General features: G+C 47.3%; 1 protein-coding gene across 1 annotated transcript in view; it reads right to left on the bottom strand.

The window, feature by feature from the left end:
• WWC3 (WWC family member 3) overlaps positions 1–27,337 on the bottom strand; it is a gene marked incomplete at its 5' end in the record, with an annotated part of 1,141,234 nt that overhangs the window by 77,544 nt on the left and 1,036,353 nt on the right. The window contains 2 exons of the mRNA XM_069639076.1: positions 3,454–3,595; positions 8,328–8,479. Coding sequence (XP_069495177.1) covers positions 3,454–3,595; positions 8,328–8,479 — 294 coding nt within the window. The remainder of the gene's footprint in view (positions 1–3,453; positions 3,596–8,327; positions 8,480–27,337) is intronic.

Genomic DNA, 27,337 nt, shown 5'->3' with positions numbered 1-27,337 from the left:
AGTTCACGGGCCGTGAGGATAGCTCAGGGGCAACATACCCATCTTGGAAGCAAGACAGCGCTGAGCAGAACGAGTTCAAAAACCGTGCTTGGATGCTGGATTCCCACATGAAGTGCGATATGAGAACCCAAGGAACTACGAAATTAGCAAAGTCAAATCTGCTATTACTTTGTCATCTACCATTAAAGCCCAAGCTGTGGATGCACTTGGAAGTTATTTGACGAGCTTTCTCTGTCCATAAACAATACATCAACTCTTTTTAAAGGAAGACTATGTACTTTTTTTATCTTTATAATCTATATATAATAAATATGTAATATAAACAATTTAGAAATGCTATGTATATTAATAAGTATTTATATAAGTTTGGAATGTTTGTTATTCGATTTGTGATGTATTATCTTCTATATACATTTAATGGAAAGGTATTATTTCAGAAATGCATACATTTATCCAACTTTTCTCTGCTCAACTTCCTACCTTTTCCATCAGTTTATTAAATACACACTTCGACTCTACGGCCGTTTTAAAGCACCTCACCCAGAGCTCTCATCACGCAACCAAACTGTGGTAAAGGTTCCTTTTACTCTCCATCAAATCCAAATACACCTTCAGCAACATCCAAGCTTCACCAACTACCAGCCAAGCCTAACACTGTTGCACCTCCCCATTACCAGAGTAAAGTTGTACCTACGTCCCAAAAATCACCTAGTGTGCATGCACACGCAGTGCTTAAAATAAGCTTTACTACAATGCACTGTCCAATAATCTAGACACAAACATGTACCACCATGCTTTTCTGAGACCAAATCAAACTGCTGACTTAAATCAATCACTGTATACAAGAAAGAATAATGCACCTCAAAAAAAAGCCTGGAACCAATATGATATGTGAAACTATAAACAAACAGCAGGTGTCCAGTGGATGCTGAAAGTTCAGAAAAAGAGTTGCAGTATAAACCGCAATAGTTCAAGACCAAACAGCATCACGACTGTTGGGAATAAGTGGAACACAACCAAATCTGGTCTAATGCGAAGTGGATTAGCCTAATCTGGGATGACATTCTGATGTACAAATACCCTTCCTATTCTTATCATTATCATGACGCGACGCCTTTGTGTAATCATTAAGCCAGAGTTCTGCAACCGTTGGCTCTCCAAATGTTTTGTACAACTCCTGACATCAGCCCTAGCCAGTTGTGGTACAAAAACATCTGCAGAGCAACATGTTGCTGACCCCCGATATGTAGGACTGCAGTCCAACTAAAACGTCACCCATACCGAGTCAGTCACGATCATCAATGGCTCATCTTAGTCGGTCTCTAGATTTACACTCAAACTTACTGTGATAAACTGGCCTCACATTCCATTCATACAAACTGAAAGCTGATATTTTTTAACCTCAGCATCAACTGAGATTCCTTCAACTGTCATTCTCTAAAGCCCTAGACATCTTCATGTGGACACACTAACGGAGACTTAAAAGTATGTGAAAGATTGCAGTGCTCCCAGTTGTCTACATATACGTGGTAAACTTGCCAACAAAGCAGCTTTAACCTTATTCAAAAACCCTGGCACGCTCAGCATCATTAGCCAGAAATCCGCCATTCTGCTTTAGATCTCACACAATCTCATGCAGTGAGCATTATCGAAGGAGCGCTCATGAAGTGGAGGCCAATCACAAGAAGCCACTGCATCACGTGTACCCCAGAGGTCTGCCCATTCATACTGAGCCCCTTAATGACAAGCAAAGTAAATTATGCACACATCTTTAGAGCCAGCCATTATCCCAGACTACCCGTTGGACAGCTTCTGCAACAGTCACCAACAAAACTTCAAGGCCAAAAGAAGAGAATCCGATGGAAAATAATGTACCGCAAGAACTTTCATATGGAGGGTATGCACAGCTCATCTCTATCTGAATCATTTCAGATAATCTATACATCAACAGGGGCAAAAGGGAGAGTAGGCTTTTTTCAGGTTATGAGAATAGTTTCTATTGATGAACACCAGGACACAATTAGAAACAAACTTCAAGACAGCTCAGGTTTTGTTGATTTGTACAAGTAATAATTCTCTGAAACTTTTACATGTAAAGAGTACACAATTCTCTGCTTCCTAAATTACACCTCGGTTCTTAGTGCAGCCAAAAAGATTGTTTAACAAATGTGGTGGACTCACTGTGACAAAATAACAGGAGATAGCAAATTGTTCCTGGATGGCAAAACATTTGAAGGTATCGGATGCTTTGAACCAAAATGAAGCACAGCACTTTCACTTTGACACAAGATCTACACTATGCTTATACACACTTCAAAAAAGTATGCAGACTACAATTCTATTCTAGTGAGCACTCCTCAGGGACTGTGCTTATCTCTACTCCATCTTGCAATTGCTGTAAAAGGGTCACGTTTTTGTGGAGAGAGAGAGAAGGCTGAGAGGAACATGGCGAAGCGCATGCCGAGCAAAGTGTGACACAGTGGTGTTACAATATGTTATTTTCTCTGGAATTGAAAGGTGTGGACCACTTTTGAAGCTATCCCTACCAAAGATTTAAGATGCTGACTGCTGCAATTAACTTACTGCCATTATATTACAACAGCTTTCTACTTCTCACAGTACACTATCATCTCAGAACAATTTCACCTACTCGCAGGTGGGACCATTACAGTACAACAGGCTAAATTGGAAAGAACACACAACACTCGCAGAAAAGTGAGCTTCTTTTGTTGCTTCTGAAAGATACATAGTTGGAGTCAAAGGGGTTGGTGAGAGAAGTAGAAGTGAACACTGGTGGCACACTTGAAAAATCTCAGCTCTAGGACCACTTCTTTATCAGATCTTTCAGTAGATTAGCCCTCCCATTACTGAGTTACACAGGGGTCTGCAAGGGTAAGTTCTAAGCCTTGTATGTATGGTGCTGCTTTTGTTTGTAAAAATTGATGCTGCCTACCACACATTTGGTATGAGGACTTCATTGAGGAAGTGAGAATCTTAACAGATCAAATTGGCAATTTACTCTTCTTCCATTTCCTTTACCCCCCATGTTGTTCTTAACTTTCCCATTACTTCTTATCCATTTGCCTGCCTCCTTCTATGGAAGCTTCCCATTTCACGCGTTATTAGTTCTCAAGAACGTGAGAAAGTGTTCCAATCTATCTCATCCCCGATTGCTTGCAAACAGGCAGCTTGGTTTCCGAATGAAACATCTTAAAAGACTGTCCTTCTGACTTTGTTGATGCTTCTCACTGGCTCTACGTAATTGTTACACTCTATGTGAACCATTATAAGGTAGAGTCACTAAACCAGTCACTCCCTGCTTGGTCCGTTGAGGCTTACTCGCATGGTCAGCAAAAATGTTTCAAACCAAAGGGAAAAAAAGGTTAAAACATCACCACGCTCAAAAAAGTCTGTGTTTAAAGATGACATTACCATCAACATTTGTCTACATACCCGATTCAGTGGCATTGGATTCTTCGTAAAACCGGATTGTCCCTCTTCCAGGATAGAGTACCCACAGGAGGTTTCAGGGTATGGAAGATGGGGTTGCGTACAGTTACTGCAGCCACTATCAACAGAATCTGCTTGCCAACTCCTAAAGGCAGGTACATGAAAGGTTAACACCAGATCTCCGGTCATTCCGATGCCATTTAGATTTTGCAAAATATCAATCACATTCCACTGTTTCATTTTTAAACTATGTCGGATCTACAAAACATTTTCAGAGGACCTTATTGCAGAAATCAGTCCTAGGGAATGGACAAACTGCATGTTATTTCATTGTGTAAATAAAAAAACTGGACCTGATGTTTTAAACTAGGGATGTTTTATGCAACCACCACAATCTAAACCCCACATTCATTCCACCACGTCCACATTTAAAGTTTTGCAAGTAGACGGGTGTTGGGGAATGTCAGGCATACGAGTAACACAAACGTTCACACTGATTAATAGAATTTTCAGTAACACTAAAAACAATCTATATGTAATCTGTAATCCGGATATAACCTATATGTAATACTGAACCTTTAGCTGTAGTGCCCTCAGCTGTTGGAGTAATCAGCGATTTGCAAGTGAGCATTTATTATGAAATCTGTGGTTTGTTTAATTCATGTTAAATTTACAATGACAACTTTTGTGTTATGAGTGTTAGTGTTTGCTTTCATTTACCTTCGCCATCGTAATCGACAATTGAGAAGACAGAAAGAAAAAAAAAACTCCAAAAGCAGAGATAGGCAATAAAATTAGATATAGAAAAGTATATAAAGGGAAAAATTGACCTGTATAACAAAACGTGACTCAACATCTAGGAAGTGGAAGACAAGTAACACAGGGAAAAAAAAAAAAAAGAGACGGGCAAAAGCAAACCGGCCAACTAAACACAAGAGAGCTGGGCAATCTCTGATAAAGGAAATGAAGCTGGCAACTGATAAGCGAGGGGGACGGGAAAAGATAAAAATTAACACGCATACATTAGCTAGGTAAGGTATTGTGGACTCAGGACTGGCAGCTGTAAACTGAAAACACAGTAGAAATAAGGCAAGCAAAGAGGAACAGACTGGACGGAAACTGGGATAAATTCACCACACGCGAACATATAAGAACAAGATACAGGCTAGGGGTGCACAGATGAGCTGTACACAAAAAGGAACTGGTACAAATAAACAGGAGCAGCATTGAAGCAAAACAGCAAAGCAAAAATCTAGACTGGAAGCCTGGAGCAGCATAGGTTGAGCAGGAAAAGATGTTAAAACATTTGCTTTTAGTGTCAAAGGGTTTAAATGGACATCTCCCAGGAAGGATGAAATCCGTAACCAAGGCGCTGTCCCATCGGGTCTCCACCTACTGAGCCTAATCTGCGCATGGCCGGAGAAAATGAGATACAAGATGGATCACAATAGGAAGTGAAAGCACAAAGGTTTGTGCTCATCAGGACTCCCTCCTGAGCGTACATTATACAGGGGCCAAGCAACCAAAACCATGTGGACCAAAATACATCAGGAGAGGATTGTGAAATGTTGGAACTTCTTTCAGATTGAAGCAGGTTCTGACAAGGAGGATGTGTAGACATGCACTAGGGTTCAAAAAGAATTCAGGGGTGGTCGAGGTTGAATACTAAGATCGGCAAGGCTCCGGCATGCCATAAGGTGGCAGAATGTCAGAGTCTTGCAAATCTCTTAACAAATAACTTTCTAAGCTCGCCACTGGGTTCGGTGTATATCCTTGTGGTGGTGTGAGGAGTGTGTGCTCAAGCACCTTGAAGCGTCTCTTGTGCTAGATGGAATTACCAATAAAGATCTCAGACCAAATAACCGGACAGACTAAGAAAATATGAAAAAAATACTACTTTATTCTCAGTTCAATAAAGTAAGGCAAACTGGCAAACAACGGACTGATGCTCGCACGCACACACAAACTTGATTATACAGAGGTTATACCCCACTATGTGTCATCTATGACTACATCCTACGTGGCAAACTACAAAACGTATTGAAGGGAAGGATTGGTTAAGGGAGCATACTTACCAATGCCATACATATGGGTTAGCACATCATTGGCTGCCCCTTACACCTTTAGGGTGAGCCCTGATCTACCTCTTAATACATATAATACTGATTATAGCAAAGAAAATTGCAGCAGATTAGTCTATGCAACATTGTATAGCACGTTGCTCCAAAGACACCGATTGGTGGCATGCTCACCAAACCTTGGCCTTTCGGTTCACTAGCAGCACGAAAGCAAAATGAAACCCAGCTGCTCGAGTCACCTCAGATTACTCCCCACTTTCACAATTAGTCAATCTTCTGTCATCAGTCCAACCATAAGCCAACGTTTCCCCATCTGTAGTAGACCTTGTAGTTGCTCTCTGTTCTGGGACATTCGAGGGAGTGTAAGCACATCACTATCCTTCATCCGAAGCTTAATGAATGGCCCTTGTTTTTTACTTCTGAATCACGTTTGAAGAGACCACAAATGTGTCAATTTCGTCCTCTTATTTACTGCTATTTGATTTAATTATACTGGGTGTTCTTGTGCATCTTGGCCTCTAGACACTTGCTCACTCCATCTTGTATAGACCTTATTCACTGTTAATTGTCCAATACTTGGCTCTTGCAAATGTTTTCCTCTACTTTAATCTAAGAGAAATATGTCTTACATACATGGCTTATCCACCTGCCTCCCTTTGTGCCTTGCAATTATTCCTTAAAATAGCACCCTTGATCCCAGGTCAATAAAAACTGAGGTAGCTGGATTGAGTCTTAACAGAAGTCCTCGTCCATCTTCCTGTCATGGCCATCCTAGCCACATTATATTTTCCTCTATAGCAAGCTTCTATACTTCTTACATCACTCTGTCCTCGTCAGATTTCACTCAGCACTACATGATATTTTCATTTCGTTTCTGTATGTCCTCATATCGTCTTCAAGACATCACTCTGTCCTCGTCAGATTTCACTCAGCACTACATGATGTCCAATGGTGCGTGCTGACATCCTCCCACTTTCAGTACGAGGGTACATTCACTATGGTGGCCCGAGTGCATATCGTCTCATGCACTCAATGCAGTATAGGGATAACACATGGGCTCCCACATACAACTCTTCTGCTGTTTCGGCGAGAGGGCGGGAGCTAGGGAAAATGCGTCCATCTGCTCCTCTACAAGTGCAAGCGAGCAGTGAGTAGAATTCAAAATCAACTCCAGGTGTCAACTCAACATACACCAGGCCTGGCCTCAGGGTCTCAGGGTCTCATTGCAGGAATTTTAATGAGAGCATACTCTGACCCAGCAACATTTGCAGAGGGGCAAGAGGAGTGTGTCAATGCCTATCAATGCTGTTGCAAACATGATTTCCAAAAGCACTACAAAAAATACTTAACTTATTCTGTGTAGATTCCATTGTGGAGGTTGGGGATCTAGACATCTTTGAGATGCCAATGGGCTGTCCCCGCCAAAAACAAAGGTCGGATGCAAGACCAAACAATGAAGCAATAGTTAACAGGACCTGCTTGGGGGATACCACAAGGTTAAAGGCGGCAGGAGATAATAGCTCACCTCAGCCGGCAGTCACAGAATGTACAGAAACCCATTACATTCCATAATAAGAATCAGTAGTTACATTGCTTAGAAGTTGGACCAATTCAGCAAGGAGCTTGCATTAGAAGTTGGTGTTCGGGTTCAAAAGAAAGATGTGGGGATGTGCTGGCGAACATGAGCCAGACAGAGGCTAGGAAGAGCACATGCACTAGATAGCTGCTGAAAACCCTAAGAAGCACGTGAACCCAACAGGTGCATTGTGTCCTGGGAGGCAGTTAAACCAAGGAGGGGCTGAGAAACATGGGAGACAAATGAACCTAAGAAGTACAAAGTAAAATGTCGTCTAACAAGCTGAAAAGGCAAGCTTTATGCGTATGTATGGATCGGATAGTGATCTCCAACAGATAAAAAAAATAGTGAATCTCTCTGGAAGGATGGATCATGGTTTTAAGACCAAACAAAGATCCGAAACACTGCTGTATACTGTAGAAAGTGAAAAGAAGCAGAAGGCTGGAACCTTTAATCTGGCAGCTATGGGACAAAGGAAAAGTACATGTGATGTTAGGGAAATGTACGAGGAACAAGCTGGTAATGACGCAGTACAAATCTACAGCCTGTTTGAATGTCTCCTTAGAGTGATAAGGAGGAAGGATAGATGAGGGGTGGCGTGCTCGTTTTGGAAACAAGACCACGCTGAGCAGCATAGGCTTGATACCACAGCATGAAACGAGATATAAAAAAAATATTTTAAAAACAATTTAAGAACTGAGATGGACAGAAAATGCAAGTACTTGCATAAAGGGGCTAAAATCTATAACTAGCTTTGGGTGTTCTGCTCGAGACACTCAGCCACATCTCATAAGTGCTGAGCTATTGTTTAGATCTTGCACTGCTTGCTGCATTTGTGTTGTACATTTGTGCCTGTAAACTTAATCATAGGCTGCTATTGGCAGAGCACTGCCTTACCGAAGGCTGGAAAAGTACAACATACTGGCAGCAGAAAGCCAACAATCTTTGGTTGGGGTTGGATTTCAACTCAAGAAGCCCAGCAAGTAGGAGTGCAGGTGATAATAGGTCCCAATGCCTGAACTGGCAGTGCTACTTACTGGATTCTCAGAAAGCAGGGATATTTTCTGTGAACATAGTGTGCACCCTCACTTCCGTCACATTCATTTTTTTAGTTTAAGCATTAACTATACAAAGAGGCCAATACTTTCCTGAATTACATCTTGGCACAATGTATTGTTTTGGTTTAATGTGAAAGGCAATGAGTGGGGTTATATGTACATTACCTCTCAGATTCAGCTTTTATCTGATCTTCCTTTCTCTCCAATTCCAGAATCTCTTCCTCAGTGTACTCGAGTTTTACTCTCTCTTCTGCAAGCTCTTGTTCCACTGCTTTTAGCTGAGCTGTCGTCTTAGCTAGCAATGCTGATACTGCATCCTAGGTAAAACAAGAAATACATTGCAAGTGTTATTTTACAGTACATAAATGGCATGGCAGTATTATTACGGGAAGAAATATTTGAAAAAGAAAATCACTTTCAAAAACATTGTTATAAGAAGATGCCCATGATAGCAACAAGTATCACTATGGGTTGAATGAAAGGACCACACACAAACATTAAAGTGGTTACTACAAGGATGTGAAGAGACAGAATTCATTTTAAACAGCACTCATTGGGGGAGTTTTCCTAAAGTTCCACTTGGAGGCAAGACTTTAGTAAACTATCCCAGTGTCTTGTAGATCCCCCAACTCGTAGTATCAGTCTGTACTACTCCGGAACCTTGGTAGAGTGACAAAGCAGTCAGACATATCGTAAGAGGAACATGTGAGCTGTAGGTAAATACAATGAACCTAGTTAGTAATGCACATCAAAGAAACACTTGCACACAAATGTGTATTATTTATTTTTGCATTTGTAGCAGCTCACTGAACCCCTCAGGTATCTAGGCGCTAGTTATATTAGGGAAAGAAGGAAGGGATGAACAGGTAAAGATAAACAGGGAAAGCAGGAGTCATACATTCATGACATTCAGCAGTGATAGTGTCTTGGCTCTGAGGAGCTTCGGTGAAAAGCCAAGTTTTCAAGTTTCTCCTAACGTTCCAATAGAAGGGTTCCATTTTCAAGAACAAGGGGAAATTGTTCCACAGTTTGGCTGCGACAACCGGGAAGCTTGAGCCACTTGCAGTTTGGGGGTTGAAGCTCGGCACTTTGAGCAAGTGGGCATGTGAGGATCTTAGAGGGGTGTATTTTTCCATGCGAAAGGTAGGCTGGTTCAGTTTCTGCGAGGCAACCAATGGACGTCTTGTCTGGCTTCTGAGACGTGGGGGTGTTTGGTAAGATCTAGGGCAGCTCAAAGGGCATTGTTTTGTATGATTTAGAGCCTTTTCAGGTTTTGAGGTGGCAGCAAAGAGGGCGTTGCAATAGTCCAACATGGCCACAGGGAAGGCCCTGGCAATAGTGTATGGAGAGGAAGGGCTTACTGGCATTGATCAGTTTGGCTGTGTAGGCAGCAGCGGAGGAGATGGCATTAACTTGACATAGGTCGAGTGAAGCATCCAGATAGATACTCAGAGTTGGGGATTAGGTTGCCATCTATCTTGAAGGGTTTGTAGGCTGGATCCAAGTTGCATAGAGTGGTGGTGGAGCAGCAAACAATGAGAATCTCGGTTTTATCATCGTTTAAGCATAGCATGTGTGTTGCCATCCAGTTTTGGATGATGTTGTAGGCTGAGTTGATGGGAGCAGTGTCTTGGTGGTAAGATCCTGAGAGGGGGAGGAGAATTTGAGTGTCATCCCTGTAGTTCATGTAGGAGATGCCAAGGATATCCAGGTGATCGAAAAGGGGTTTTGTAAAAATGTTATACATAGTCTGGGGGAAAAGCAGGAACCTTGGGGGACGCTGCAGGTAACTGGCATGGGTGAGGGGGCATGATAGTCTATGAAGACCCAAGAGGATCTGTTTGCTAGGAAGGATCTGATCCAGTCAGTGGCTGTAGGAGAAAAGTTTGCTGTGGTGGTGGGGTGATTACAGAGAACCCGATGATCGGCGAGATCAAATGCGGCTGGTAGGTCCAGCATTAGGAGCAAGGCAGGTTTACCTGTGTCTTTGATGTCTAGTTGATTTTTCAAATCGAGCAGGGCCAGGCCTGGACTGGCCCACCGGGAGTTTCCCCGGTAGGCCTCGAGCACACAGGGCCTCTTTGCTTGGGGAAAGTATACATACAATTTATGGGCCTGCCTGCGCAGCTGCCCATGACCTCTTTACTTTGTGTGTTAACTGATAACAGGAAAGGAGTAATCTGGGGTCACGGCCCTGCCCTGGGAGAGGGAGAAGTTACAAAATTAATAAATCATGCTCTGCGGAGAGGTTCTGGCGCCACTTCAGGCACACACACTGTAGAGAGTTCTGCAGAGCTGCGTGTAAGAGCTCTCCTCTCATCAAGCTGTCTCATGGACACTAAGTACCACCGCGTTTACTCATATCTAATGCAACTGACGATTCACTATTCATAGCAGAGAAAAGTATCATTCAGTGTTAGAATCAGTGCAGAAAGTCAGGGTCGGGCCTGCAGAAGATGCAGCCAGGATTGGCAAAGGCTTGTTTTGGTGCAGAGGTTTTCAGCAATGAAATGAATACACTACAGTGCAGTGCATGCTTGCTCAAGCTTTCAAACCCTGCACTATTTCTATCGTGAACAGAAATGCACAAATTTCCCCATTCACTGGAGCCCATCGTCAGACAGCGTTTCTCCCATCTTTGGGAAGGCATGGAAGACTGGCCTGCTTTTGCTTGGCCAGTGTGAGCCTTTTTTACTCTGGTGGTATTTCTCACCGCTCTGTCTGCAAGATAATGCTTCTGCTGTGCAGGTGTATAGCGTTTAGATAAGAGGATCAAGGCACTACATTCCCTGCCCTCCAGTGGTGGGTGTCACACTCTCATCACTGTCCTCTCTTAGCCCCTGATGAAGGTCTATGCAACTTCAAACGTTCGTACCTTGTTCTTTCTCAGCACAATATTTTCAGTTACTCCAATAAAAGGCACACACACCTCAACATTTGTGATGTAATTTCTACAAGGGTTAGTGCTGAGAAGTGCAGGTGCTTGCCCTTTAAACCCCCTCTCACGTCTCCCTTAAAAGTCAGGAGTTAGCAGCCCCATCCTTCCAAAGGGTTCCCCATGTGCTCGCCCCCAATGCCACCCTGCACTGGCGCAGCACCACGAGGCGGGGTGGCCTGCTGGTCTCACGACGGACCAGTGCCTCTGAAAGGCTGCCAGGTGTGGGTGGCTTTGGTGGCATGTCACACAGATTTTGCCATGGGGTCCACACTATCCAGGTTAACTGCTAGGGTGCGTGCTGACGCACAATGTCCACCTCTTCCTGCAGGACTGACACTTCCTGGTGGCATGGTTTATTTATTTATTTTTTACATTTGTATACCACTCAGGCAGCCCTCAGCGCTGTTACTTGTGCACAACCTAGTTACAGTTACATCATAATTTAAGGCTTGGTTACATTTTCATATCATTATAAAGCGTACATTTTCTTACAGGGTAGTTACAGGCTAGATGGGTGCCGTCAGAGGTGATCAGGTGAAGATACGTGTTTTTACAGCTTTTCTGGACGCTAGATGAGATTTTTCAGCTCGAATGGGTGGTGGAAGGGTGTTCCAGTGCTGGGCTGCTAGGTAGGGGAAGATGGCACCTCCTGCTCGGGCTCTCTCTTGATTTTGGGTAACGTGAGCATATATGAGTAGGGCGTTCTAGTCGGGCTTGTAGATGTGGTGAGGTGTATTCTTGCAGAGAGGTAGGGAGTTGCGGTTTGGTGGATACACTTGTGTGTTCGAGCAAACGCCTTGAAGAGTACTCGCTTTTTTGGTTGATGCTTCTTACTGAGCACCGGAATAGGGGCAACTTCCTGAAGTTCTGGTGTGCCCCACTTTGCCACTGCCAGAGCCAGAGCGCCGTGCGGCCTGGACCTGGTTATGTCTCAAATGGTGGAATGAGCTTATTTCCTTTGTATTTATAGGGGGCACACTGGCATTGGGGGCCAGTGCGCACATTGGAGGAGCTAACCAGTGCTACAATCTGCACCTTTACAAGTTCATTAGGTGGCGGTAAAGAGAACTTTGCATGGACACAGTAAGTTCACTCTTTCACAAAAGTGCAGGCCCTAAATTACGTGTTGGCCGTACTGACGTTGCCCGTGCTATTGCTCTCCAGGGGTCTGCAACCTGTGGCTCTCCAAATGTTTCAAACTACAATTCCCATGATGGCTGGCTATTGACTATGCTGGTTAAGGATGATGGAAGTTGTAGTCCAAAACATCTGGAGAGCCAAAGGTTGCAGACCCCCTGCTCTAGGCCTTGAACCCACTTAGCTTGCCAATGTACTGCAGTACTGACCAACACCAGCCTCTGCTACATGAATGTCTGGTTCACACACTGCTCTACTAAGGTACCTCAACCCTGATATGCACCCTTCCGGCTGTGCCACTACAGAGATTTGCACGCTGCTCCACCAATGCACCTCAACCCTGATCTGCACCGTCCCGGCAGTGCCACTACAGAGATCTACACACTGCTCCACTAAGGCACCTCGACCATGACCTGCACCATCCCGGCTGTGCTACTACAGAGATCTACACACTGCTCCACTGAGGCACCTCAATCCTAATCAGCACCATCCCAGCTGTGACACTATAGAGATCTACACACTGCTCCACGAATGCACCTCAAGCCTGGTCTGCACCATCCCGGCTGTGCCACTACAGAGATCTACACACTGCTCCACCAATGCACCTCAAGCCTGGTCTGCACCATCCCGGCTGTGACACGGTATCATACAAAAATGTCGCCCTGATTTGTATGCCCCCACAGTCACAAAATGTCGCCCTGATTTGTATGCCCCCACAGTCACTGTGACTTTGGAGGCGCACAAAATGAGGGTGACATTCACTGCGCCCAAGCAGAGCAGGGGTTGCGGGGGTGTTCCCTGCTCTTCCTGGGCGCAGTAATGGGGGTCAGGGGTTGCGGGGGTGTCCCCAGCTTACCATTTCGGAATGCGGGGGACATGTAAAAAAAAAAAAAGCACCCTGCAGCGTCAGCTCCAACCCACGATCACAGAGTGCGGGCGGCACACGCAGAAGTGTGCCACCCTAAAGGTAAGTGGGGTGGGGGTTGGGAGGGGTAATGCAGGCCAGGGGAAGCGGGCACAGTGATCCATATGATCACTGCGCCGTGCCGTAACTGCCGTCAGCATTTTCGGCATCGCAGTTGCGGGCGGCGCAGTAATCACATAGATCCCTGTGACACTATAGAGATCTACACACTGCTCCACCAATGCACCTGAACCCTGGTCTGCACCATCCCGGCTGTGCCACTATAGAGATCTACACACTGCTCCACTAAGGCACCTCAACTCTGATCTGCAGCAGACCAGTATCTCTGGTACTTAATCCAACAAGCCATACCAAAAGGGATCGAGCTGGCTGAACTGGGCCAAGAAGTGGGGCCAGGCCCTGCATGTCAGATCATATGTGATGCACTCATGTCGGGCCAATGGAGGACTGCCAAGGAAAGAGGGCGTGCGGCAGCAGAGGATGTACGGGTGGAGGTAGAGCGGTTGCTACAAGTGAGAGAGGAACTGGCACTCTCAGATGATATCCTCCTATTGAAGGGTCACATGGTGGTGATTCCAACATCCCTGAAAAGAAAGGTAGTTGAGCTGGTTCATGAAGGCCACCGAGGAGTGGTCTCCACAAAGCGCATGCTGGGCCAAAAAGTGTGGTTTCCCCAACTTGACACCATGATGGAAGATCTCCCCACTTGTTGCCTCCTCACGCCAAACAAACAGACACCCGGAACCGTTGAAGATGTCTGAACTACCAGAAGGCATCTGGGAGGCAGTGGCAGCCGATTTCTTTGAACCTATTGAGGGGGGAAAGTACGTACTGGCCATCATGGACGAGTACTCCAGATATCCCGAAGTCCATATTATATTGTCGACAGCAGCCCATCATGTGATACCTGTGCTGGACAATATCTTCACGGTGTACGGTGTCCCTCAGATAATGAAGACAGACAATGGGTCCCTGTTCAGCGAGTACATGGGGTTTCACCATCACAAAGTAACTCCATTGTGGCCCCAGTTGAATGGCATGATCGAGAGGTTCATGGCCAACCTGAAGAGGTCACTGCAGGTAGCCCGGCTCACTGGACAACCCTATGAACAAGTACTGCATGAATTGCTAAGGGACTACTGAAGCACTCCGCACAGCACCACTGTGAAAACTCCTGCGGATGTAATGGTCAGGAGAGACATCAGGACAAGCCTACCCCAGGCCACTCTGCTGGAAGATCGACCAATTGTGGATGTCGAAGTGAGGGAACGAGATGGGGCCGCAAAGGAGCGCATGAAAGAATACGCGGATGAGCGCCAGAGGGGATATTGTAGGGGGCATTGTTGCGGTAAGACAGCCTCAAACACAGAAACACACAGCTTTCTTTCACGAGGAACCCCTGATTGTCATGGAGAAAAAGGGATCCATGATCACAGCCCAAGGGAACAATGGCTCAACCCACCATAACTCATCCTATTTCAAGAAAGGTCCCTTGTCCGAGTCCCGACGACTAGGTGGGAGAGTGGGAATACCCACTGAATATATGTCTGATGATGCCTATCAAGGGGACCAAGAGGACTCTGGAGCTTTGGGCCAAGAGGACTACTGTGAGGATTTGGGTGGCAGTGCTTCCACTGAACGATTCAGCTCTCGACTCCAGAGAACCGGGAATAAGCCTTGCTGCCTCATTGAGGAGATGCCACTGAACGATTCAGCTCTCGACTCCAGAGAACCGGGAATAAGCCTTGCTGCCTCATTGAGGAGATGACCTAGTAAACAATGTGCCGGCATAGTACATCATCTCATTGGGTGACATTTTAAATTGGGGGGAGATGTCATGCCGTATATTGAATAAAGAAGGACGCATGTGAGAAAGCTCTGTGTCTATCCATTTTGTACTGCGCAGTGCAGCGCGTGAAGGGACACCAACGAGGCCATCACAACTCCCACTCGGCACGTGTTCCCTTCTGAGGCTCTCCTCATCTGTTGCTCCTCCTCTTTCTCTCTCTCCATTTCTGGCATAGCACCACTTCGCTCTCCGCCATGTCTCTCCCTGTTAACCAATCTCTACTCTCCCACTCTTGCCTTAACTCTAGCACTACTTCTCTCCCTAGAATCTCTCCCCCTGCCCACAAACTTCTGTCCCCCAGACGCGCCTCACCTCTAGCACTACTTCTTGCTCTGCCATGTCAATCCCGGTACCAAATCTCCTGTCTCCCAGTTGCTCTTCGCCTATAGTACTTCTCTACTGTCCCCCAATCGTGCCTCACCTCCGACACTTCTCACACTAGCATCTCTTCTCACGTTTACAAATCTCCTGTCTCCCAGTCTCGCCTCACGTCGAGCACTACTTCTCTTACTTGCATCTCTTCCCATGTTCACAAATCTACTGTCTCCCAGATATGCACTACTTCTCTCTCTTCCATGTCTATCCCGGTAACAAATCTCCTGTCTCCTAGTTGCTCCTTGCCTTTAGCACTTTTCTTACTAGCATCTGCACCATGTTCACAAATCTACTGTCTCCCATTAGTGCCTCTCCTCTTGCACTATTTTTCTCACTGCCATGTCTATTCTTGTTAAAACATCTCTCACTTGCATCTCTTCCCATGTTCACAAATCTTCTGTCTCCCAGACACACCTCATCTCTAGCACTACTTCTATCCTTGCCATGTCCATCACTGTTAATAATATACTTCATTCCAGATGTGCCTCACCTCTAGCACTAAATCCCCTGTCTCCCAGTTGTTGCTGGCCTTTAGCACTACTTCTCTCACTAGCATCTGCCCCCTGTTCACAAATCTACTGTCTCCCAGTGCAGCCTCACCTCTAGCACTTCTCTCACTGCCATGTTTATCCCGGTTAACAAATCTCCTGTCTCCCAGTTGCTCCTCGACTTTAGCACTAATTCTCTCAGTAGCATCTATTCCCATGTGTACAAATCTACTGTCTCCAAGTCATGCCTCACCTCTAGCACTACTTCTCTCAATAGCATTTATCTATCTGTTCACAAATCTCCTGTCTCCCACTTGCACCTCACCTCTAGCACTGCTTCTCTACCTACCATGTCTATCTCTGTGATCAAATATCCCGCCCTCCAGTCGTGCTTCACCTCTTGCACTACTTCTCTAGCTGCCATATTTAGCCCTGTTAACAAAACTCCCACCTCCCAGTCTCGTCTCACCTCTAGAACTACTTCTCTCCCTGCCATGTCTGGCCCTACTACCAGACGTGCCTCACCTCTAGCACTTCTTCTCTCCCTGCCTTGTCCATGCCTACAAGTGCGCCTCACCTCTAGCACTACTTCTCTCACTGTCAGGTCTATGCCTTCTACCATTCGTGCCTCACCTCTAGCACTACTTCTCTCCCGGTCATAACTAGTTCTACTAACAGTATGTCTAGCACTTCTTCTCTCCATGCCATGTCTAGCCCTACTCACAGTCGCGCCTCACCTATAGCACGCCTTCTCTCACTGCCATGTCTAGCCCCATTACCAGTCGCGCCTCACCTCTAGCACTACTTCTCTCCTTGCCATGTCTAGCCCTACTGCCAGTCGCACCTCAACTCTAGCACTACTTCTCGCCCTGCCATGTCTCGCCCTACTGCCAGACGTGCCTCAACTCTAGCACTACTTCTCGCCCTTCCATGTCTAGCCCCACTGCCAGACGTGCCTCAACTCTAGCACCACTTCTCTCACTGCCATGTCTACTACCAGTCGCTCCTCACCTCTAGCACTACTTCTCTCCCTATCATAACTAGTTCTACTAACAGTCGCGGCTTACGTCTAGCACTTCTCTCCCTGCCATGTCTAGCCCTACTGCCAGACGTGCCTCAACTCTGGCACTTCTTATCTCACTGCCACGTCTATGCCTGTTATCAGTTGCACCTCGTCTCCTACTTCCATATATCAATTTCTACCCTTCCAATCATTTTATCTTTCCCTTTCTCTGCTCCACCCACATTTGCCTCCCTTTATTTCTTTCTTCCTGCTGCAAGGGGCACGTTGGTGTGTCCCCGGGCAGGGATTCTCAAAGTGAGCCTGGCTGCAGCACCTCGCAGAGAGTCTGGCTTCTGGGCCAGTGGAGGAGGTGAAACTCCTTTTTTCCAAATTCAAAGGAAAAGTAGCTATTGTGACTATCAGCAAGCAAATGTCCTTCCTTCCTTCCTTCCTTCCTTCCTTCCTTCCTTCCTTCCTTCCTTCCTTCCTTCCTTCCTTCCTTCCTTCCTTCCTTCCTTCCTTCCTTCCTTCCTTCCTTCCTTCCTTCCTTCCTTCCTTCCTTCCTTCCTTCCTTCCTTCCTTCCTTCCTTCCTTCCTTCCTTCCTTCCTTCCTTCCTTCCTTCCTTCCTTCCTTCCTTCCTTCCTTCCTTCCTTCCTTCCTTCCTTCCTTCCTTCCTTCCTTCCTTCCTTCCTTCCTTCCTTCCTTCCTTCCTTCCTTCCTTCCTTCCTTCCTTCCTTCCTTCCTTCCTTCCTTCCTTCCTTCCTTCCTTCCTTCCTTCCTTCCTTCCTTCCTTCCTTCCTTCCTTCCTTCCTTCCTTCCTTCCTTCCTTCCTTCCTTCCTTCCTTCCTTCCTTCCTTCCTTCCTTCCTTCCTTCCTTCCTTCCTTCCTTCCTTCCTTCCTTCCTTCCTTCCTTCCTTCCTTCCTTCCTTCCTTCCTTCCTTCCTTCCTTCCTTCCTTCCTTCCTTCCTTCCTTCCTTCCTTCCTTCCTTCCTTCCTTCCTTCCTTCCTTCCTTCCTTCCTTCCTTCCTTCCTTCCTTCCTTCCTTCCTTCCTTCCTTCCTTCCTTCCTTCCTTCCTTCCTTCCTTCCTTCCTTCCTTCCTTCCTTCCTTCCTTCCTTCCTTCCTTCCTTCCTTCCTTCCTTCCTTCCTTCCTTCCTTCCTTCCTTCCTTCCCCCCCTTGACTGACGGAATTGGCAAGACTTTTGACAGACAGGAAGTCTTGGTTTGGCGAGGGTAGGCCACAGATGTTGGGGTGGGCTTCGAGGAGTGGGGTGAAAAGGTGAAGTGGGGATCAGTATCTCCCAAAGCCAGGGAGCTCTTTATCTTCTGCTTAATCTGCATTCTGCCTTTCCTGACTTCAAACACCCCCTCTCTGGACACAGAAAGTGGGCCTTTATCTGCTCCCGGGCATTGTTCCGCTGACAGCACATATGCTAATCCCTGTACCTGTGGACACAGCGCTGGGGTGAAAGGGTGACTGAGGGATGAAAGGAGGTGCACAGTGTGCAAATCCCAACAACCACCGCAGGGGCAATCCCCCCTCCCAGTGCGCCCACACCTAGGGGCATCCCTTTACCCCAATCTGAGCCCTGTTAGTGAAGCATGATGGAGGGCCAGGTGGGGGACACCGCGCACATGCACTGCCGGCTGGATTGACGCCCGTCTCCTAATTGCCAGGTTCTGCCCTCACTCACCCACCCCAGGGATTACCAGCAATGCCCCAAATATCCACTCCATGGGCAGCCCTTACTTCAGCATGGGTGTACTGGCAACCAAAGGAGCCCTGTAAATAATGTTCAAAGGGGCCCCATATTACACATTTTAAGCAAGCCCTTAAATACAAAAGAGGCCTAGGGTGCAGAGGCCCACTGGGAAATCTTCAGAGTACCCCGTAGTCCAGTCCCACCCTGTCAAAAGCAAGCCTATACGAGTGACCACCCCCACCCACCCTCAGCATCCATCGTGACCTCAGAGCCCACCTCAAGAGGAGAGTGGCACTCATGATGGCCAGATATAAATACCCGGCCTGCACACACCGCCCTCACTGCCTCACTTTCCAGGAGCAACTCTTAACACACGTGCCCTCATCCATCCCCAATCGTGACCCCAATAATACCCTTCTCAAGTGGTGAGTGTCCCCCGTAGCCGCACGGACACCACTCTTACCTCACCACTCATTCCAAGAGCCTCCTTTAACCACCGATGCCCACCTCTATCCCCAATGCTCGCCCCCAAAGACAGCCTGCGGACTCAACTCATATCCAAATGGCCCCCTTAAATAGCAACCCGCATCTATACCGCCGAGTACCTTCCGCGCCGTATCACTTACCTCCCCACGGAAAAAACCTTGTGGTCTAACACCCCCTGCAGCCTCAGGCCTTACCCCAGTACCCCCTGAAGCGGGCAAATCCTGCCGCTACCCCCCCTCCCCATCAATCACCTCCAGAGTAAGCCTTCCCCCCACCACCAAACGCCAGGGGAACCCCTATACCTCAACCACAGTATTAACTATCGGAGGACTGGCAGTCCCAGGGAGTACCGCGTGGACACTTGCTATCCACTAGGCACACTCCACATACATGAGTTTTGTGCACACGCATATGGTCACTTGCTGTTTCGTGTCCAGACACTAGCAGTTCCGTGCGCACACATGCGCAGCTCTACAGACACACGCACGCACTGGAAATTGTAAACGGGTACGCAGTGCACTCCCTTGTACGCACACTCAGTTGCTGTTTGACACACATCACATGGACAGTTGTATGCTCACGCAAGCTTCCACGTCAGGTTTGAGCATTTATACTTTGGGAGTCAGTGCCCACTACCAGTGGTGGACTGGCCTACAGGGAACTCAAGACTTTCCAGTGGTCCTCTTTTGAGTGGGTTAAATAAAGAATGTCTTACAAATCGACCAGTCTATGATAATATGGGGCCACTTTGAAAAACATTTCCAGGGCCACTTTTGGTTCCCAGTCCAGCCCTGAGCAGGGCAGATTCAGTGCCATGCCTTGTGCGGAAGCCTGATTGACGGGTGCCTAGGATGTGGTAAGCTTCAAGGTATTATTGTACCTGGATGTGTGCTGCACAGTCTAGGATCTTTAGGAAGAAGGACACTTTCATGATGGGACGGTAGTGGGCAGGGATGGAGGGGTCGAGGGAGTTTTTTTATTTTTTTAGTAGCGAGAGGATCCATGCTTCTTTCGGGGATGCTGGAATTGTTTTTGTGGAGAAGACAGCATTGATCCTTTTGATTATGTTGGCTACTTCCAGTTCTGAGACAGGGTGAAAGCCAATTAGCATGGGTGATGGGCAGTGTTGTGCCACAGGGTGAGAGGAGGGTGGTGGGTTGGCTTGGATGGCTTGTTGCAGATTTCTTTCTGGAGTGTGAGGATTTTTCCTGTAACGGCTTCTGGCACCTAGGTGTACCAGTCGTCATCTACTGGGAGGGCAGTGGGACGGGTGACTGGAGACTAGAGTATGCGTAAGATTGTGAAGAGAATTCGATTTGGCGCTTTCTATTCTTTTGCTATAGCAGTTGGCTTTGGCAGTGTATATGGTCTTTTTGTACTCGTTGGCGAGAGAAGTGAAATGGTCTTTGTTAAATCAGGACAGGTTTTTCCTCCAAGTCGTTTCTGCAGCACGTTTCTGAGAGCAAGAAGCAGGGAGTTCAGCAGTGATTCATGAGTTTTTCTTTAGCGCACGTTTCACTTTACGCTGTTTGAGCGGGGCGAGTAGGTCCACTGCTTGAGCAATCGTGGTGTAGAGATCGACTAGGGCCACAGGGTTGGTTGTTCTGTTGGTTGAGTTCTTGAGGTCAGAGAGGAATGGTGGGAGGTGGTCCTTAGGTTCTTGGTGTAGTGGACTAGGCCTTTAGGTTTCATTGGGTGGCAGAAGCAGGGCAGGTCGAAATGGTTGGGCAGGAGATGTTGCAGTTGAGATCAGCAATCCAATTAAGGATTGGTGCTGCCATGAATGTGGGTGGGGTCAGTGATTCACTGAAGGAAGCCAGCGTGATCGGAAGACATGGCTACGCTTTTGTCGTGTGTGTGTCAGAGGGGTCATTGAGGCCCAGGTTGAGGTCGCCTAATGTTAGGCAAGATTGAATGCAGTACCCTGTGGGAGACTGCACCAACCTTGTCCTGTTGGCAATAGTTAACCCAACCTTTGGTATAAGCATGTAATACACCAGTTGGTAGAGTGACTGAGCAGCCAAGCTGATCTCAAGAGGGGTCAATGTGAGATGTAGGGTTATCACACACAGATTCACAGTGACAAGTATCCAAATAAACACTAACACTCACGGTTTCTAGATTAAACAATAATTAATTTATTAAATAGACAATTCAATAAGCCTTCTTTAGAAGGGAGTAATAGATATGTAACACAAAAATATACTTCAACATACACACTCTTAGCTTCTCTAAATCAGCAAATACCCATTTGGGGTGGCACACAGATTCTTCCTACACCCTGAGGTGACAAATATCCAGGACACTCTGGACATTAATATATCACTGGTACATTTAGAGCAATACTGATGATAGTGTCAAAGGAAGAAGTTGAGGAGGTAGAACAATGATTAACAAATATTCCTAAGCAGGTAAGTACTTTTAGAACCCTCCAATGCAAAGTAAATTAACCTTTTCCTGTGGGAAAGGCAAAGAACAAAGTCAGAGTTAAGAAGAGTCTTTTCAGGGATCCACAACAACCAATGTTAGTTGAGCAAAAGTCTAGGTGAGCTGAAGCACTTCTTGCAGGTAGGAAAAAAGTCTTGCACAATGTTTGAGAAGTTTTTGTATACAAATGAAATCACTGTAGGGCCACAAGCAGGGAGGCTTGTGAGGGGCAAAGCTGCAAGCAACTCTGCAAAGCAACCAAGACAAGTCTCAACTTCGAACTAGCAAGGCTACACGACAATAGGCAAGTCCTCTTAATTTTACAGTACCTTTGGTTAGAAGAAAAACTGCTTCCAGCTGGCTTCTGTTCCTGTGTAGGTCTGCAGATCCTATGTTCCTGGGCCTCAGTCGTGGGGACAAGATGGAGGACGTCTGGGGACTCCTGCACTATGAATGGAAGGTCAGCGGCAGCAATGGGCAAACTTCAGATCAGTGGCACTTTGCAGTTTCAGCTCCTCGCAGCTCTCGCAAACAGCACCACCGCGGTTCTCGGATACCTTAATGGACTTTCCTCACATCTGGGGTCCAGCACTCTGTTGAGGTGGCTCAGGCTTGGTCAGTCCTGCTTCATGGGAGTCCGGATGATCTTCCTGGAGCTCGGATCCGACTCAAAAGCGATACACTCGATCTGGTGTTCCTCTCCCTGGCAATTCGGTTCCTGCAGCAGCAATGGAAGTACAGCCAGCTCCGAGAGGATGTCCAGACAAGTTCATTTTGGGGTTGATTGATCCCACCAACTGAAGGGGAGAAGTCGTCCGTTGCAGGGCTTCTCTAGTCGAGGCAAATTCGGAGTTTCAGCACTGCAGCAGGGCTTCACTGGGCAAACCAACGGTCCAGGAGTTGCAGCAAGCGTTTCTTTCAAGTTCTTCGGATTCCTTCGTCCAGTGGTCGACTCTGCCTTCCAAGCAAAAAGCCTCGCCTTTTATGCAGGTTTCTCCCATTCATTTGCAGCCTAGCTGTCACTCACACAGCAGGGTGGATATCCCTCCAAGGACAGCCAGTCACCTTTGGGTGCATTCATGTAACCAAGGGGATTAAGCACAGGGAGTTTCGGGCACCTCCCTCTCTTCCTGCCACTGCCAGGCATGCTGGAGCCAGAGGTGGGCTTCACCAGTGAATCCCACCAAAGACCAAACAAAAGGACCAAACCTGGTTTGGTGCGCAGAGTAAATCACAAGAAGGGCCTTTGCAACAAGAAATGAAGAGAAAAGAAGACAGGGGCCATTTTGACAAAATGGGCACCCTTGGGTGTCTTACTGCAGCTGCAATTGAAGCCTGCGGTAATAAAAACACATAATGGTAGGAAAAAGTAAACCACTGCCACCAGCCATTAATTGTAGAATGGGTAATATAAAAATGTTACACGAGAAACTAGACAAAAAGGATACTAAGTAATCCTTCCAGCCCCCTATTATAAGATAGTGTGTGCTGGGTCTAGAAAGTTACAAAAAATATGTAAAGTCAATTTCACTTAACTGCTCTTGGAACCAGTAGTTTCACCAAGAGAAGGTATTTAAACCTTTGGGAAATCTACGAGACTTCCCTGTGCCACTCCACTGAAGGTGTTGTGCGTCACAATGCAAAGATGCCGCCTATGGAGTTTGTCAGAGTCCAGCAAAAAGAGCTAGGGGTCTCTGAGGTATAAGGGAATTAGCATATTTCTGAGAATTCTCCCTAACACTGTCTGTGCCCAAGAAATAACAAAATCCTCTTAACAAAAATAATAGAGGCTCAAGACTCTTGGAAGCATAAGGGCAGGAGCAAAAGTAAACTAGATGCATATGTCCTTTAAGGCTTGAATAATCATAAGGAGCAGAAAGCATTTTCCAGCAGCACAAATTACAACGGGCAGCAAAAAGTTTGATAACGGTCAAGGCTGCCCTTTGTACTGGCTGCTCTCTCCAACAGGACGCCAAGTTAGAGGGTCATCTGAATCCAACTCATTGCAAGAAACCTGCTCCCGGCACCATGACAATGGAGAGTATCAGAGGAGCATTTAAGGGCCAAAAGGGAGCAGTATTGCTACAAGCAGACTCCAGCCACAAACTACACACTGAGGCTGCAAAATCAGGATGGATAGGTACGGGATCAATCAAGCTGGTAGGCCAATTCCCCTCTGTCGGGAGTATAGAGCTGCGTAAGAGCTGCTTAATAGCAACCATTTGGAATGTCTTGCCTAATAGGAGAGTATTTAACTGAAGCAGAAAGACGATTGATTTGCTCAGACGGATAGAGGAGAAGGAAGAATAGTGTAGAAAGCAGAAGGCTGTATACCCAAAGGTCTGCTGCAATGGCTTTTAGACACGGAAATATTGCTCTTTCAAATTCTCCACCTCACTCTCGACCACTATTAGGTTTCTGCACTTCTATCCTGATCTTCGCTGCTCTATTTTGTGCGCTTTTAAGTATTTTGGATGCAAGAAGAACAAGTTACTTTCTTACCTGGTAACGTTCTTTCGATGGGATGGTCCGACGATGTATTCCATATCTATGACAGGTAATGTCCACAGCTGTGCTGCTTCGGAAAACCTTTGGCGTCTGCGTCTTGGGTCGATGACGTCGATGCGCCGTCCCCGAGGACCTCCTCCGACGGCACCCGATGTGATAAGTAGGACGCACGACGCCCATAGCCTCAGTTATAGTTTTTTCCCAGAACGTGTGCCACCAGTTTTCTGCCAGTCAGACACACAAGGCCTTGCGGAATGCAAGCTGCAATCGCAAAAGAAATTCTGCAGCGGGGAAGGCAGGGAGGGAGTGATATGGAACACGTCATCGGACCATCCCATCGAAAGAACGTTACCAGGTAAGAAAGTAACTTGTTCTTCGAGGGGATTGGGTCCTCCGACGTATTCCATATCTATGACAGACTCCCAAAGCAGTACCAAGCAAGGAGGTGGAAAAGAATTTAGAATACAAATTTAGCATGCCCAATCAAATTGCGGAATAGAGAACTGCCTTGCCAAAGGCTAGATCTTGCCCTCTGATGGAATCAAGGGAAGAGTGACGAACAAAAGTATGTACTGAAGCCCAGGTGGCTGCATCACAGATGTGATGAATAGGAACTCCCCTCTGCAGGGCAGTAGACGCAGCCACTCCTCTGGTAGAATGGGCCCACAAGCCAGCCGGAGGGTCCTTACCCGCCAAGCGGTAACACTCGAAGATAGCTAAAATAATCCAGCAAGACAAAGTCTGTTTTGTCACAGCTTGTCCAAAACGCTTTCCAGCGTAACCAATGAAAAGTTGATCGTCCACTCTGACCCGGGACATGCGCGAAATATAAAAGCTCAACGCTCTCCGAGGATCAAGCCTATGGAAACTCTCCTCTTCCTTACCAGGATGTGGAGGAGGATAGAACGGCGGAAGAACAACCTTCTGGCTCAAATGAAATTCCGAAACCACCTTCGGAAGAAAAGGAGGACGAACTCTTAAGGACAACCATGTCCTTGTGAAACACAGTGAAGGGTGGCTTAACTGAAAGTGCCTGTAACTCACTCACTCTGCAAGCGGAAGTAACCGCAACCAAAAACACAGTTTTCAGAGTTAACAGCCTCAAAGGGCAAGAATGTAAAGGCTCAAACAGAGCACCCATAAGAAACTTAAGAACAAGGTTCAAATCCCAACCTGGCACCAGAAAAGGTGACGGAGGGAACACATTAGTGAGCCCTTTCAGAAACTGCGAAATTAAAGGAATTTTAAAATAGGAACACTCTTCAGACGAGCGTTTAAATATGGACAGCGCCGCCAGGTAACCTTTAATGGACCCCACTTGCAAGCCCCTGTGGGCCAAAGAAAGCAAAAAAGACAGAACCATGGGAATGTCGCATTCAAAAGGATCCACATTCTGAACTCTGCACCAGTCGCAGAACTTTCTCTAATGGCCGCCTGGTCGAGAGCAACACCTCCATCACGTCTTCAGGGAGGTCCCAATCCTTATACCTCAACCTTTCAGAAGCCAAGCGTGAAGATTGAGGGATCTGACTTCTGGATGGAGAACCTGACCCCCCTCCCGTGAGAGCAGATCGTCGCGGTAGGGAAGACGACGTGGAGGGCAGATGGACAAGTCTAGAAGGTCCGGGTACCACGTCCTCCGGGCCCACACCGGGGCAATGAGGATCATCCGGGAACCAAACCTCCGTAACCTCCGCAGCACTTGCGGGATGACGGGGACTGGAGGAAACGCGTACAGCAGTGGGAACGACCGCTCCACCACGAACGTGTCTCCTAAGGCTCCTTTTGGAGGAAATTCCCGTGAGCAAAACCTTTCGCACTTCCGGTTGACACTGGAGGCGAAGAGATCCACTTGAGGGGTCCCCCAAAGGGCGAAGATCTCCAGGAGAATCTCTTGAGCCAGCTCCCACTCGTGAGAGATCGTGCTCTACCTGCTCAGAGCGTCCGCCGTCTCGTTGTCGTCTCCGGCCAGATGAACCGCCGAGATCGAAACTTCCTGCTGGATGGCCCAGAACTCTAGCTGCATCGCCTCCCTGCACAGCGGAAGTGACCCTGCCCCCCCTTTTTGTTGAGGTAGTTCATGGCCACTGTGTTGTCCGTTAGAATCAGGACACTCTTTCCGCACACAGTCGGCAGAAAAGCCTTCAGGGCTAGCCTGGCGGCCCTCCGCTCCAACAGATTGATATGGAGTCTGGACTCCGACGGAGACCAACGACCGCTGACTGTCAACTCGTTGGCATGAGCTCCCCATCCCGTGAGGGATGCGTCCGTCACGATCGTCACCTCCGGCCAGGGCAGCCAAAATGGGGCCCCCTTCATCAGATTGCCCTCGACGGACCACCACAGAAGGTCCCGGGCTACCGAGGGCGGCACCTGAACAGGGTCCGACACCCTGCCGGAGGACTGAGACCACTGGAGCTTGAGTGCCCACTGCAAAGATCTCATCCGCGGACGAGCCTCTGACACCAGAAGAATGCAGGATGCCATGAGGCCGAGCAGTCTCAAGAATTCGGAGGCTGGGAGATTCTGGGCAAGCTGAAACTTATGCACCATCTGCTGAATGTGAAGAGCCCTCACCTGAGGAGGAAAACACTGCCCCAGGGACGTGTCGAGCACTGCTCCGATGTACTGGAGCCGCTGCGTTGGTGTCAAATGGGACTTCTTTAAATTGAGGGAGAAGCCCAGCCTGTGAAGGGAGTGGCAGGTGACGGATAGATGATCCAGGACTTGCTCGGGAGAGCTCCCCCTGATCAACCAATCGTCCATGTAGGGGTAGACGTGAATCCCCCCTTTCCAGAGATTCGCTGCCACCACCACCATGAGCTTGGTGAAAACCCTTTGGGGCGGAGGAACCGAAACTGAAAGTGCGAGTCGCCAACCGCGAACCTCAGGTACTTCTTGTGCTTGGGATGGATCGGCACATGGAAGTAAGCATCCTTGAGGTCGAGAGACACCAACCAGTCCTGAAGTTGAAGGGCCTGGAGGACTTGAGAAAGAGTTACCATCTTGAACTTGTCCTTCCGGAGGAGCTTGTTCAAACCGCGCAAGTCCATGATGGGTCTCAATCCCCCGTCTGTCTTCGAAATCAAAATAGAAGGGGAATACCATCCCTTGTTCCTCTCCGCTACAGGCACCAGTTCTATGGCGCCTTTCTCCAGCAGGGCTTGAATTTCCTGCGCAAGGAGCGAATCCGGACTCCTCAAAGAGAGGTTCCCTGGTGAATTGTCGTGAGGCCTCTGCCGAAAAGGAAGACAGTAGCCGTGGGTTATGATCTCCAGAACCCACACATCCGAAGTAATGGCTTGCCACTTTACAAGATGCTGCGCTAGCCTTCCC

The sequence above is a fragment of the Ambystoma mexicanum genome, chromosome 7q, assembly GCF_040938575.1.
Source record: "Ambystoma mexicanum isolate Mex_15411 chromosome 7q, UKY_AmexF1_1, whole genome shotgun sequence".
NCBI lineage: Eukaryota > Metazoa > Chordata > Amphibia > Caudata > Ambystomatidae > Ambystoma > Ambystoma mexicanum.
Note: the sequence above shows the minus strand (reverse complement) of the source record. Positions and strands in the feature narration are given on the sequence as shown.